The sequence below is a fragment of the Gymnoscopelus braueri genome, assembly GCF_963280865.1.
Source record: "Gymnoscopelus braueri genome assembly, chromosome: 11".
NCBI lineage: Eukaryota > Metazoa > Chordata > Actinopteri > Myctophiformes > Myctophidae > Gymnoscopelus > Gymnoscopelus braueri.
In genome coordinates this window covers 33,501,661-33,515,727 of record NC_137613.1, presented here as the reverse complement: position 1 = coordinate 33,515,727, position 14,067 = coordinate 33,501,661, and the positions used below count along the sequence as shown (strand labels likewise).

General features: G+C 44.4%; 1 protein-coding gene across 1 annotated transcript in view; it reads right to left on the bottom strand.

The window, feature by feature from the left end:
• Nucleotides 1–14,067, bottom strand: part of csmd2 (CUB and Sushi multiple domains 2) — a gene marked incomplete at both ends in the record, with an annotated part of 387,232 nt that overhangs the window by 37,693 nt on the left and 335,472 nt on the right. Inside the window, 5 exon segments of the mRNA XM_080442648.1 lie at nt 127–321; nt 1,061–1,246; nt 2,408–2,596; nt 6,863–7,009; nt 8,647–8,835. Of these exon segments, the coding sequence (XP_080298774.1) occupies nt 127–321; nt 1,061–1,246; nt 2,408–2,596; nt 6,863–7,009; nt 8,647–8,835 (906 nt within the window).

Genomic DNA, 14,067 nt, shown 5'->3' with positions numbered 1-14,067 from the left:
AATAATTAAAGGAATCGAATAGAATAGAATAATCACTAAGAAGATGATGGATAGTTGCAGCCCTAGTTGTTAATAAGAAAAAGTTAAGTGCATGGATATTTCACACGTCATATAATTCACACTCACTATCGCAGGCTGGGCGGGGATCCGGGTAGTCCCAAGAACTGTTGGCCTGGCAACGGATGACCCTCTGACCCCTGTAGTAATATCCCGGGTCACAGATGAGCATCATTATGGCATCATACAGGTTTTGGGTCCCGTAGATAAGCCTCCATCTCCCATGATCCACTGCGGAATGGCCGATGTCAGGGCAGGTCACCGCTGGAGGGTCAGAGGTTAAACCAGCATTATAGGCAGTGACATCATTGTACTTTAATCCTCCTCAACGGTGTGGATAACAATACAGATGACATCTTAGTTATTTAGTTTTTTGTGTGTGTGTGTGTGTGTGTGTGTGTGTGTGTGTGTGTGTGTGTGTGTGTGTGTGTGTGTGTGTGTGTGTGTGTGTGTGTGTGTGTGTGTGTGTGTGTGTATATATTAACTAGTATAATTATAAACATACACACGTATATCACAGTGACATCCTGTATAGTGCAGTGATGGTGGTAATGTGAACATTCTACAATACAGTATAATACTGAATAGTATTACAATAAAATACCAAATCTGACAGCATCTGTGCAATCCATAGTCACTGTAGTAGTGTTACTGTGTCTACATCCTTGGTTGCAGTAGGATATGAATGTTTTTGTCAAGTTGTGCCTTATATAACTTGGCAGTGACCACACATATTTGGTGAGAGTTAAACGGTAATCAGGGTTTAGCTGCTTCGGCATGGTGCAGAAACTGTGATGGAGGATTTAACACTACCGAGTATGATAACTGGATTTTAATCCGGAAATGATCCTTGGTGAATACTTGGAATTGAAAGTTTCACCGCTTTGAAACGTGACAAATGCCAAAATGGGAGAGGGGATGAAAAAATTGATCTGTGCCCATGAATTCTGTACGTGTGATGCGTAACAGTTGTAATGGATTTGTTGCGGGGCGATGCACTCACGTATGCAATGGGGCGGCGCCTCGATGGGGCTCCATCTCCCAGATTCCTGACAAGCGACTGAGGTGGTGATGGGGCCAGACAGCCGGAAGCCTGGGTTACACTCGTACACGGCGCTTGCTCCCAACGTGAAGTCCTGTCCCACAATACTGCCGTTTACTGGAGGCACCGGCATCCCGCAGGACATGACTGGTGAGGGGGAAGGGGGGATTTCAAGAGGGAAAAGGCGAATGGAGTGGACAAATCAGTCAGTATTTCAGTCATGTACTTGCTGCATTTTCTTTTTCATCTGCGCAATATTGAACTCCTCAGGGATTCGGGGAGATGAGGAAGTTTCATTTGAGATGCATCAATGTGGTTCGTAATAGCCGTCTTTGCATGCGTGTCGCTTAATTCACAACATGGTCACTGCAGACGCACTCCCATCATCTCCAGCATATTTGTGCCCCCAAGTCCCAACAAACAACAATGGTAAACACTCATGTCTGGAGAGACATACAATTCATAGAGGGGATTACACCCACTGTAGCTTTGACTAGACTGCCCGCCCTGCCGCGCTCCAGTTTCCACCTCATCACGTGTTCTTATCAGAGCTGGTTGGAAACTGAAAAAAACATGTGTCTATGCGGCTTTCATATCGCAATGGAAGTCACGCAAAGTTGCACAAACAGAAGATAAAACCGAAGCGGCGCCAGTGCACGCATCTGAAATTTAAGGTCAATAAACATATGCCTTTTAACTGCACAATTAAATATCACAGCTTTGTGCGGTCTAAATAGAATAATGAAACTCATTGTAGGAATCGTGTTTGCTTGAGGGAGGAACTGCTGTATTATCCATTCCAGTTTATTGTTTGTGTTTTAACTGCAGGCCACAATGCCATTCAGATGACGATATAAGGCAATAGCATCATTAGTTTTTTGTTTTATTTTTCATTTGGATTATAAACACTATAAGGAAAGATAAATAGTTGTAAATAACTGTAGAACTGCCATATGGCATATCAAACCAGCGAGCTCAGGTCAGTGAAGTCTCATTAAGCTAATGCAGCATTATCTATAAAGGAATGTCTGAGGGTGCCTGATGTAAGCTTCCTTGAAGCATGCCCGAGGCTTAGAGGTTATTGCTGACGGTCAATCATTTTTATGTGTATTGTACTCTTCCGGATCATCTGAAATGCGGATGGCCAGTTGACCAAAATCAAACAAAATGTGTGATCCTGATAAATGTCTCTAGAACGGGGGGGTTATAAGGTTCCCTCTCCTGAGACCCATTTTTTTCCTTTTCCTTTATTAGAAATTGCACCTGTCCATCATCCCTTGTGGCCCTTTGTTATGGGTCAGTCCTCACCTTGACAAAGTGGCACTGGTGCGTTCCACTGATAGATCCCCTGTGGTGTCCGAGTGCAGGTGGCGCTACTTTGGCCGATGAGCCGGAAGCCCTGGTCACAGCTGAAACGCAGGGTGCTGCCCAGCTTTGTGCCCGTCAGACTGTGCACCGTACCGTTTGCAGGGTTATTCGGGGGGCTGCAGTAGGCGGCTGTGAAAACAAGAACAATGGATTATTACTATGTAATATGTACCCATAGGAACCACCTGGGTGACAACCCTGTCGACGATGGAGATAATAGGCTTCTGGTCTTCAGGAAGGTCTTTGCTGCAATCACATCATGCGTGTGTGTGTGTATGTGTGTGTGTGTGTCATTCAGCACGATCCGAGCCCCATTGACATCCATTATAAAATTACATTTAAGTATTTCAAAAAGTATAACCCATATTTAAAAGAGGTACTTGTGTAGCCTACTGGCAGTGTGCACTACAAATTTGGCGCTGGTCGGTCCAGTGGTTTGTGAGATTATCTCCGGACACACACAAAGACAGACAAACAAGATAGACGTACAGACTTGTATAGCTGGCTAGACCCTGCAGAGCCATGCCATAAGGGTTTAGTTATTTTTCCATATTTAGTATGGACTCCGCTGCTCTGCACATAGATAAATACCCCCTTTTGGGGGTAAAACTATAATTACCTGTTTTACATAAAAGTTAGCTACCTGTTTGAGGATGTACTATAGCTACCAGCTGTTTTTTTTCCTTTCTGCTAAGCTAATAACAGAACTGGAATTGGTTTCTGATACAATTTACAGCCATATTGTTCAGGTTTATATATTTTACAGCGATTCTGTAATTGCCATTTTATGCTGTATTAGCTAAATTCCACAGGCAGTGGAATGCCATTTTACATCCAATTGAAGCTCTGAGAACAGAAAAAAATATATATATACTGCATTGCAGAAACAACCCAAGGTTTTTAGGGTGGTCTGGTCCTTCATTTTGGGGTGGTGTGATATGATTGGTTTTCAAAACAAGGGTCATCATGGGTTCTTGCCACTGTTCCTGCAAATACCTTGGATCTTGATGTCCCCATTATGTACAAAAATAGCAGATGTACAAGCTCACAATGTGTCACATTGCAACGCGTTGCGAGCTTGTAGTTCAGCTATTTTCAGTTCAGGGCATGTTGCACGACGCAAGTATAAATCATGCTTAACACAATAGTAATGATGCCAGTATGTTTGAGGAGTTGCAGACTTATATGCAGTTAATAATGTCTGAACTCCACATCTGTCTTCTAAGGCTACTGTGGCACTGAACGATCAGTTTTAGCTGCAGGGCACAACACCACCATCGTTTAAAGGCAAACAATGCCGACTGGAGACAAGGGGGAAATTGATTAAAGGAAACTAAATGTTGTTCAAAGCCGAAAACCGCAAGCGTGGGAGATCATAAAAATGATGGATCCACAATAATAGGAATAATGTATCTGTTTTTGTTTGTCAGCTAAATAGGTGTCTGCAATAATCGTACATCATCCCAACTGGTGCCAGCAACAGTGCTGTGGTTTCTTTCTCTGTGGTTTTCACAGAAATGAAAACCCCTATGGGTCGCATGAATTTAATTCTGTACAGAGATCTCACAATAGGGTGGCATCGCTTGTGTGTACGTGCACACCAGCCTGAGCTGGATAAGCCGACATCTTTGGCAATAGAAAGACCTCTGTGTGTGTCTGTGTGTGTGTGTGTGTGTGTGTGTGTGTGTGTGTGTGTGTGTGTGTGTGTGTGTGTGTGTGTGGGAGAGAGAAGAGAGACGAGCAACACCCATTCTGAGGAGATTCAACAGCATGGTTGAATGGTGTATGTAGGGCCATGTGAGGTGATGACGTGGGTTGACATTAGGATATAAGTGGGCATGGAAGAGAAAAGTGTGTCACCCATTATGCTTAAATCGCTATGATTACATTACATCTAATATATTTCAAAAAGAATAATAACTCGGCTCAAGCAGACCGCTGCTGGAAATGAAAACCCCACCCCTTTTCAGGCTATAACTTTTTAGCACCATGCATGCAGTCAGGGCTTGCATGATAGACAATTACTGTAGGTCAAAACCTAGTACGTGGCTGGACTGTGTATGAAGAACTGGAGGGCTTTTAGTTTGATGGGATACGCAAGGGATTTGACTATGCTAAGTGGAATGAATGAATCTCGTTTGACAAAGTTTAGAAAAGGTCTGGATAGTCAGTTCGAGATGAACCCTAGAAACCTAGTGCCAATATATCATGAGCTATTAATACCATACAATAAACAAATGAACACATGAACAAGTGATGATGCTTGGACAACTATACTGCAAAAGTTCAATGAAGACAGAGGTTTTCTGTAGCGCATAGTCAACCCCACAGTTCACTTCAATACATCTGAGATTCCTACAGTATTTACACACAACTCAATTCCATGCAGTCTGAACATTGTGTAAAATAGTTATCAACATCAATCTGTATAAGGGAAACTTGTTTACTCACACAGTACCACATCCGTCAGATTGCAATTGTCGAGTAGTCAGAGTTCAGAAAAACAAGCAATTGGTGTGGGTGTGGAATAAATCCTCAAAGATCCTTCCACAGCAACCAAATAATCATTCCAAGGGAAATTATGAATCTAAATGTCCTTCCAATGAAAGTTTGAAAATGTCATTTGTTTCTCGCACAGAATGCAGACTGGCCAAACAACAGGCACCAAAACACTCGCATACTGTATGCTCTCACTGTTTCCTGATCGAGCACACTCCTTCTCCCGCAATTGCAACTATCAAACCAATAATAGTTTTGGGATTGCTTGTGATTATGAAAAGTCCTACTCTATGCTCTAAATAATTGTTACAGTTTAAGCCAATATGTTTTTAGGAGCAAACGGAAGTGAAATAATACTCTGTTCTGTCTGATAAAAAAAACGAAATTTAATGAAAATAATGATCTTTTCAGGGTGTTTCACCTTGGATGGGCGTGGTTTTGAGGTTAGGTGTAGGCATGGTTTCTGTGAGGTTAAGGTTAGGGTTAAGGCATAGTTTTTGTGAGGTTAGGGTCAGGGCCGCGCATGTCAATGTTGCGCCCCCAGCAAAAAAGTCAGAAAGGAAAGGAGTAGGGAACAAGGAGATATATAGCACATTGTGTTGGCTGGGAACCAACATAGTGAGCAGTAGAGGGATTTAAGGATTTGTTCAACACAAGTTTGACAGGCAAGATTTTGTCTAGACAGACCGGCAAAAGAGATTCATCATCATCATTGTAGTCCTTGATGCCTATGAGGGTAAGGTTAGAGCACAGACAAACTCGGCGTCCATGCCCAGCGATATGTATCACGCAGGCAGAGCTATGTTCCTTGGCGAGGCCTTCTGCTGTCAGTCATGGTGACTGGCGGCTCCAGAGCTACCCTTGAGCACAAACTCAATTCTTCACTTCTGTGTCTAACTCACCACACCCAACCCCCACCACCCCCCCTACTCCCGACGCTGTCGATCCCTCTGTCTGTTATGGTGTACGTATTGTCCTGCCGCAACCAGCCCTCAAGCTCATGAGAGAAATGAGAGCAAGGGAGCTGAAGAGAGGCAGGCAGGAACACAGAGAGATGAGAAGAGAGAGAGAGTGAGACACGCACAGACAGAGAGCAAGTTTATCGAGGGATTGACATCCAAACAGTACAATGACAAGATGTCGATGAGAGGGGTAGGAAACTGTTTGCCTAGGAGCCACAGAAGGAGAGAAAGAAGGCAGGAAGCTAAGGGGAGGGCGGGCAGGGTATAAGAGGCTTGCTACAGTGGGTGATGGATGACCAGCCGATGGAGACAAAAGATGGATTGATACAGAACACAATGGGACAACATGGGATCTGCCCGAGCCATCTGTTTCCCCATCCCCAGCAAGGTGTGTGCAATGCAACTCCATATTGGCCATGGCAACTTGTGGGTTCTCAGCCGTCACTTAGCTCCGTCTGTCACTTAGCTTTTCTGCGGCAAACAAATCCATCACAGAGAAGAGGAAAAAATGCAAAACAGGTAAAGGAGGGTGGGGGGGGGGGGGCACGGGAATCGACAGAACATCCGGTCGGGGAGACGGCGAGCTCTGGCGAGAGGTGGAGAGAGACGATTAGTCAATCTGGCTGAGTGGTGTTGATATGGAACGAGGGGAGCCTGTTAAATATTTACACAGTTATAATTTATTGAGAGTTGTGCAGGTGTTGTGCACCAGAGGATCTTTCACGGACGCGGGGACAAAAACAGAAGAATAATAACCGATACCAGGAACTACATTTCATTAGGTTGGAGCGGTGGTGGTTTATATCTCTAGACGTGTCAGCTGCAGCTCCTCAGGCAGCCCTGGAGAATCTAGCCCCCCCCCCCACCCCATATACAAAAAATCCATATACATTCAATGTATTCCTGTATATTGTTCTTTAAATCAACAACTGACCTGAGTAGCGAATCCGGAAACCTTTGTGGCTGGTAGTGTGGTCGAAGGACCAGTGCAGGTAGACCTTGTTACTGGAGCTGGTGATGCTCAGAGGACTGGAGTAGTTGCCACTCAGTGTTATCAGGAGAGGGCTCTGTCTCGAGGGTCCTGAAGAGGGGGAGAGAGAGAGAGAGAGAGAGAGAGAGAGAGAGAGAGAGAGAGAGAGAGAGAGAGAGAGAGAGAGAGAGAAAGAGGTATGGAGGGAGAGAGAGAGAGAGAGAGAGATCGACAGAGAGATTTACCAAGAATCCACCTTTGAAGTAAAGGTTAAAATGACCCCTTATGGGTCAGTTTTCAATCTCTGAGCTAAAGTAATAGATTTTACGGTTGATTCAATAGAATTTCAAGAATGTAATCCAAAACCAGTGAACATTGGACAGCAATGCCCATTGATGCAGACATATCCAGCGTAGGCTTTCCAAGCTGTTTTATCCTCACCCTGAAATACCTGAAATCAGTTTTTCCTGTGATTCCAACCTTTCGTCTAATGCCGGCTGTATAACATACTGCTTACAGCTGTAATGCCATACAGTGCATGATGGAATGAAAGTTTGCTCAGCACGTAATTGTGGAAGGTTCCGATCCATGCTTGGTTTGGCAGCCCTCAGGGTTTGATAAAACGTCTGTTCTCCCGCTTGGCGGAAGATAAAAAGGTCTAATCAGTAACACTTGTGCGTACTGCATATGACCGCCATTTTCTCGGCGCAGCCAGGCGAGGCCTCTAACTGTCCCTCTAATGACATGAAAATGCACAACCAGGTCTGACGGCGCTCCATCACTGTGCCAACAGGGCTGTGTGTGTGTTTTCCAGTCCCCAATCCTGAGTATTAATTTTGTATACTCTGAGAGATAAATGAATACTCAGGATTATACTGCAGGGACAGAGCAACAGTACGTCCCGCTGACAGCTTTATTTTAAACCACTGCTATAATTTATTTCCACTGTAAATGAGTCCCTCGCTGGCTGCAGGTGATGCTATTAGGCATCTTGTCCTGTGTATTAAAAGCCAGGGGGGGCAGAATTGTGATCTACAGCAGCGATCAGCTTGCTAAACATGCCATGGACATAGGCTTTTGAGACTATAGGTTTTGTAATATGTTGTATTTATTCCCTGTACCCAACTGGAGGGGTTGCTGACCTTTTGTACTGACTTTATATCTGATTGAATGAGGGCAGTCACCTCCTGACCCTATGCTGAAGTGGCCATGACCGACGACCTACTGTGCTTGTGTGCTGCTAACACACAAAGGCGTTTTCATATTACCTATTTCAATAGCCAATCACTATCTGAAAGAGCTTACCGTAACAATGATGCATCTTTTTCATTTGTATTCGCCACCTTCACCTTCAAACCCTGAAGGAAGACTTCACAGTCGAAACATTGGTTTCTTTTCAATAAACTTTTGCATCGTGGCTAGGAGCTGTGCTGCCTCATCCATTTTCATCACCACCTTCACCTCTGCCATAATTGCAGTTCATAAAACCTGACCTGACGGATTCTATCACCAAGTGTTCCTACAGCATACTGCACATCTTACATCAGCTGACACATGTGGCCATTTGATGCTTTCCAGCCTCTGTATGAAAAAGAATATATTATGAAACAGACTTCAAAATGTCTCTTTCACATCACATACCAAACGTCCAGTTCTTCAATAGGAATTGGACATCAATCGTCATTGCAACTCGGGTCACAACATGGTATATCAATTACTTTGAAAAAGTATACTGTATCGTCACTCACCATCAAATAGTTCCAGCTCGTCAAACTGCCGGCTGGTCTGAAAGTGCTCAATGGTGAAGGTGATGTTGTAGCCGGGCTCCACTTTGACCACCCAGGAACAGGACTCGAAATGTGGGAAGCCGTTCCCCGGAGACTGGCTCATGATGACACCTGTGGAAGCCCTCAGCACCTCATTCATGGGACAAGTCACTGTGGAGACAGAGAAATAGAACAGATTGGAATTCAATTAATCACAGTCACCTATTTGGATAAGTAATAACAGCTTGGTTTGGCCTGTTTTATGTACCGAAGCTGCCCGTCATTTAATAACCGCAGATAACTCGTAATGGCTGTCTAGTCCTTTCACAGGAGACACAAATTGGATTGATTCTAGCCCCACTGTTGTTGGAGGGCAACTCAATGTGACTAAAGGCATACTTAAGGTAATTGTCATTCCAGTCCCAGCGCAGCCACAGGATAGAAGGCTGTCCATACTAAACCAACCCTGGAATGGGTTGATGATATCAATGACTCGCCATGTCCTTCTTTAGTTTCTGCCGCTGTCAACCGTCGGACGCTAGGACATTGTGATGCTAACTCAGTGCTAGCGCTAATGCGGCCCGGCAGCCCTATTGCTTCTGGCGCGTCTGGGCAGACTGCATCTGTCTGTTCATCTCATCCCCCTCCCTTCATTGGTATTCTTGTGGGACGTTTCTCCGTGACATGCTTTGACATTTCCCAGTGGTTTTGGTCTGCATTATCAGACACTACACAGCTCTCCCGTCTGTTGCGTTTTGCGGGGATGCTGTGAGGCCTGCCTTTAATCCCCCGGAGCTGTCTGCATGCGGAGCCCCCCGTCCCCAAATGAAACAGCAAAGAAAAACAAGCTCCGACATGAAGGACACCGACACAACACAATGCAACTGCTCATCTTTTTTTCTCATTTGGTCTTCTGCCACTGATCTAAGAAGAGGCCTCGTCGTGCGTCGAAGAGGGAGACGGTAGAATGTGGCTGGTGCGAAAGCAAGAACTCTGTGCAATACATAAATATTTCAATGTGTTTTGTCTCTATCAAGCAATGGACAGAAAGATATTAAACTTTTCTTGTGCTTCCTTTCTTGCATGCTTTCGGAATGGGATTCCCCCCCCCCCCCCAATTTAAAGTTGGGACTCGAGTTAACCGTGACTTTTCAGACAGAATATAGGCTACTATAAAAACAGAACAGCAGGGAACAAAATTTGCCTCAGATGAAAAGCACTGCCTCCTACAGAGAGCGGAAACTGCATTCACACTATCTGTTTGATCACAGGAGCCATTCAACTCAACGGCTTGTTAAAGGTTCCAGTTGGAGCCATTTCACACTTACAGCTTAATAAAATGTTTTGAAAATAAGATGAAATACTGTAAAAATGTATTTCACTTCATTTAACACCAACCAGGTATATGCATAGTGAGTCACAGCAAAAATATGGAAATAAAACTGTAAAGATGTATTTTTAAACCATATCGGTCTTACTTTTGCATGACTTGCGGGGGGGGGGGGGGGGTTATATAGGGGTTAAGGTTTTTTCTACAAATGAAACCTGATTGTGTGTGTGTGTGTGTGTGTGTGTGTGTGTGTGTGTGTGTGTGATGTGCGTGATGAGTGTGTCAGCTGAGTGTGACAGTACCTAAAAAAAGCAGTGTCCCTATTGTGTGCTGCTTGAATGCCAATAGGTTCATTCTGCCCTGGGGCATGGCGGTGCTTGGCACCAATAAGTTCCGTCCTAGCCTTTACAGTGGTGAAATATTGAAGGCTATCAGTCATACTGAAGCCCTGCTCTCTGGGGCAGTGCGTGCCCCAGAAAAATCATACTGTCCAAATACAGCACACCTGGTTAACGAGTAGTAGCCAATCATTCTTAGCGTACTGTATGTTTTACCGTGCTTAGAAGACCAGATGGGTGGGGGCTCTTTATTGCCATATGTGGCAAACCCCATCCATATGGCACAGAAGTTAAAATGTTAATTCTTTACAAATACTTGGAAGTGACTGAAGTCTAGATGACAGCTGTGTGGGCAGGGCACAGCACCTCATCACCACGTTTTGTGAGAGCAACAGTGAATGAACAATGAACAGTGAATGAGCAGCAGTGTACTGTATCTTCATGCACTGTGTCTGTGTTTTGTGGGGCCTTGTCACAACATAACTTGCCAATCAGAGTCTTTGTATGAACTAGATATTTGGCAATGAAGTATTTTTCTGGACTGGCATGCTATAATTAACCACTTAAACCCTATACTTAGTTGACCGGGGTCCATCAGGGCTCCATAGTAGGATCACTCCTTTTCCCCCTCTGCACCACATCTCTTGGCTGAAAATAACCGATCTACAAGCTCACAATGTGTCCATTGTGAGCTTGTAGATTGGCTATTTTTGCCAAATGTACACCCCAGAATAGGGACGGTAGGGTTCGTGTGGTTAAGAAATACTACATGAGAGGCCGGTGGTATACTGTACCATGACTACATCACGGCTATGGGTGTAATGCAAATAGATAGATCAGCAATATCACATCCCCAGAGTACTTAAGGTCATCAGCTACAGCGCCACGCGGTGGCAGTAGCTGAGTGGGTAGAGAGACCACCTGGGAATCGGAAGGTCACCGGCTTGCCCCCCAGGTCCGCCCAATATAATGTTTCAAAGTGTCCCCGAGCAAGACGCTTAACCCCTAACTGCTCCCCCTGTGCACTCTACATGAAGTGTGAAGGTGATCAAGGTCTACCTTTCTACCTTTTGCAACACAATTGCCAGCAACTTGCAAAAAGATTCACCCTCAATTAAACCAAAACCTAGTGTAGCAGTGGTTATACATCAGAGAACTACAATGTATTCAGAGGGGGACTTTCAATTTGACCGTTTATGATACGACGATATTATAACCATAGCCATATGTATGCTCATGCCATACATTGGACATAGCATTGAGCAAATGCATAAGCCTAGCACACCATGTTTACAATATCTACAAGCGTAGGTGCGTTAATGTGACGTAATAGGAACATAAGAACCAGCAGCTTAACGTCAACCTTAAAGGCATACTAGGTAACGTTTTCAACAAAACTAAAGTTAAATTGTATATCTTTTGTGAGTGGCAAAGGTTTCACAACACCCACTCCATGAATTTCACCCCCGGAAGCCTTTTATTTATATATTTTCTATTGAACGTGAACGGGGGGGACTTTCCCGGGAAAATGACGTCATCTGGCCGGAAAACGTAGGCGGAAATGCACTAGTTTCCTGTTTGGCCAGGAACTACCGCAACGGTTTCCTGTTTGGCCAGGAACTACCGCGCTAATAACAAAAAGGAACCTCACGCTGATTTTAAGAGAATGTAGGATTGGAAGATCGAAAAAGAACAGAAAAAGAAACACAGCTCATGGTAACTAATGCTCCACTGGCTAAGAGAAACGATCCGCAGATAGTATAAAACAATTAAAAGAACGCTTTTTGAAACGCTTCCGGCTTCCGGTGAAAACAAATGGAATTCTGGGTAATCGAGGACTACGGAAATTGTATGCAGTGACGGTAGTGACCAGCAGAGGTTGCTAAAAATCGTTATTTGTGAATTTGCATTGTACAACTTTAAGTAAAAAAGGGGTCGATCATCTGCACTGATCTACGATTTTTCAATGTTATGTCACTTTGAAATAACAACCGTACTGATTCACCTCGATGGATCAAAGCACTTAGAAGCAGTCGCTGAGAGCTGACAACGATTGTGTCTGGAAGTAGCACATAAGCGGCCTATAAACTCCAGCAGCGGAGTTCAGTCAATGATCGATTCCCTGGGGATGAGATGTGTGTTGTCAGTGCCCTTTCAGGCAGCCCCCAACTTATCTTCAAACGCTGCCTTCAACTTGTCTTAGAGTTTATGGTGTGAGGCAGATAGGAGCCTTTTGCCTATCGCCCTCCATTTGTTGAAATAAAGCCGGATTTACACATGGTTGTGTGTGGGTGTCACACGTTGAAAATAGCAGATCTACAAGCTCAGAAATTCAGAATGCATCACAATGCAACGCACTGTGAGCTCACAGATATGCTACTGCGAACAGCACGCAACAAAGACTATCAAGTCCTTAATCCACTTTGCGAAGAGGCATTGTGCGCCGCTTGACTGTAAACAAAAGGGTATTAGGAAGCAAATCTTGACAGCTGGAATAAAAAAGGCGCTGTCAAACGCGGGGCAGGGTGAGCCTTGATAAGGCCACAGCTCAAGATCATGTGTCACTCGGATGAAACAAGGGGGTGGAATAAACGCGCAAGGATGGTGACACACACGTCAATAAAAGCACATCCCCGTGACAACAGGCTGTTGAGATGCCTTCACCCATCTTGTTATTGAATTAGCATAAGCTGAAGGTGATAACTAGTTGATTGGAGGGGGCGGGGAATTAGCATTAGTATTAGTGGCACCTAACAAGTGTGAGGAGAAGGGGATGGCAATAAACGGATATGCTCTGCCTTCCATGTTGTCAGCTCTGCCTTCCATGTTGTCAGCTCTGCCTTCCATGTTGTCAGCCAGGCCAATTACTTGAAACGAAAAGACGGGCAAAGGGACAAGCCAAGAAAAACTAAACTACAAACAAAGAGTTGCATGGAAGAATTGAGTGGGAGGGAGGGGAAGGGAGAAGACTCAGAGGTGTATGTGTCAATGAGGAAGAAGGATGCTCGATTATGCGGCTTTGAGCAGCAATACTGCTGGGGGATAAACGGAGGGATTTCGGATGATCAAAAACGTGTGTTCCGTTAATGAATACGAAGTGACATGCCGTGCAAGATAATGGTGCCAAGTGTGGTGTGTCATGATGCTACCTCCCTCCAGATGCTCACTGTCACAGGTGCATGTAGAGACTATGTTTAATGTAGGAATCGATTAATTCTGATGCCATATAAATCAAAACGGAGCGCTTTAATCCCCGGGAACTAAACAACGAAGTGGAACAAATCTTCGGGTTATCCTCATCAACATGGAGACAATCCTCCAGGAACTCACTTCATGAAAGAGTGGGAGAGGAGGCCGTGGGGGCAGAATGTGTGTGGACAGGTTCATAAAAAGCAATTACAATTTAGTCATTCAGCAGACTCTTTTTATCCAGAGAGACTTACCGATTGTAAGGAAGCGCCATGAACCCATATCAACAGACAACAGTGTAAGTGGCTGAGGAATTAGAATATCTGCTATAAAATAAACAACGATTAGCAGGTAGACATGAAACCTAGCATCTATTGTAAAAAACACACAGCATCTGCATACATGCGTTTGTGTGTGGGTGTGTTTATTTGAGTTTCTGTTTGGGCGTGGGTGCTTTTGAGTATCTGTGTGGGTGGTTGTATGGGCATAAGAGAGAGTCACACATATGCATGAATGTGTGCTTACACACGCACACACACGACAAAC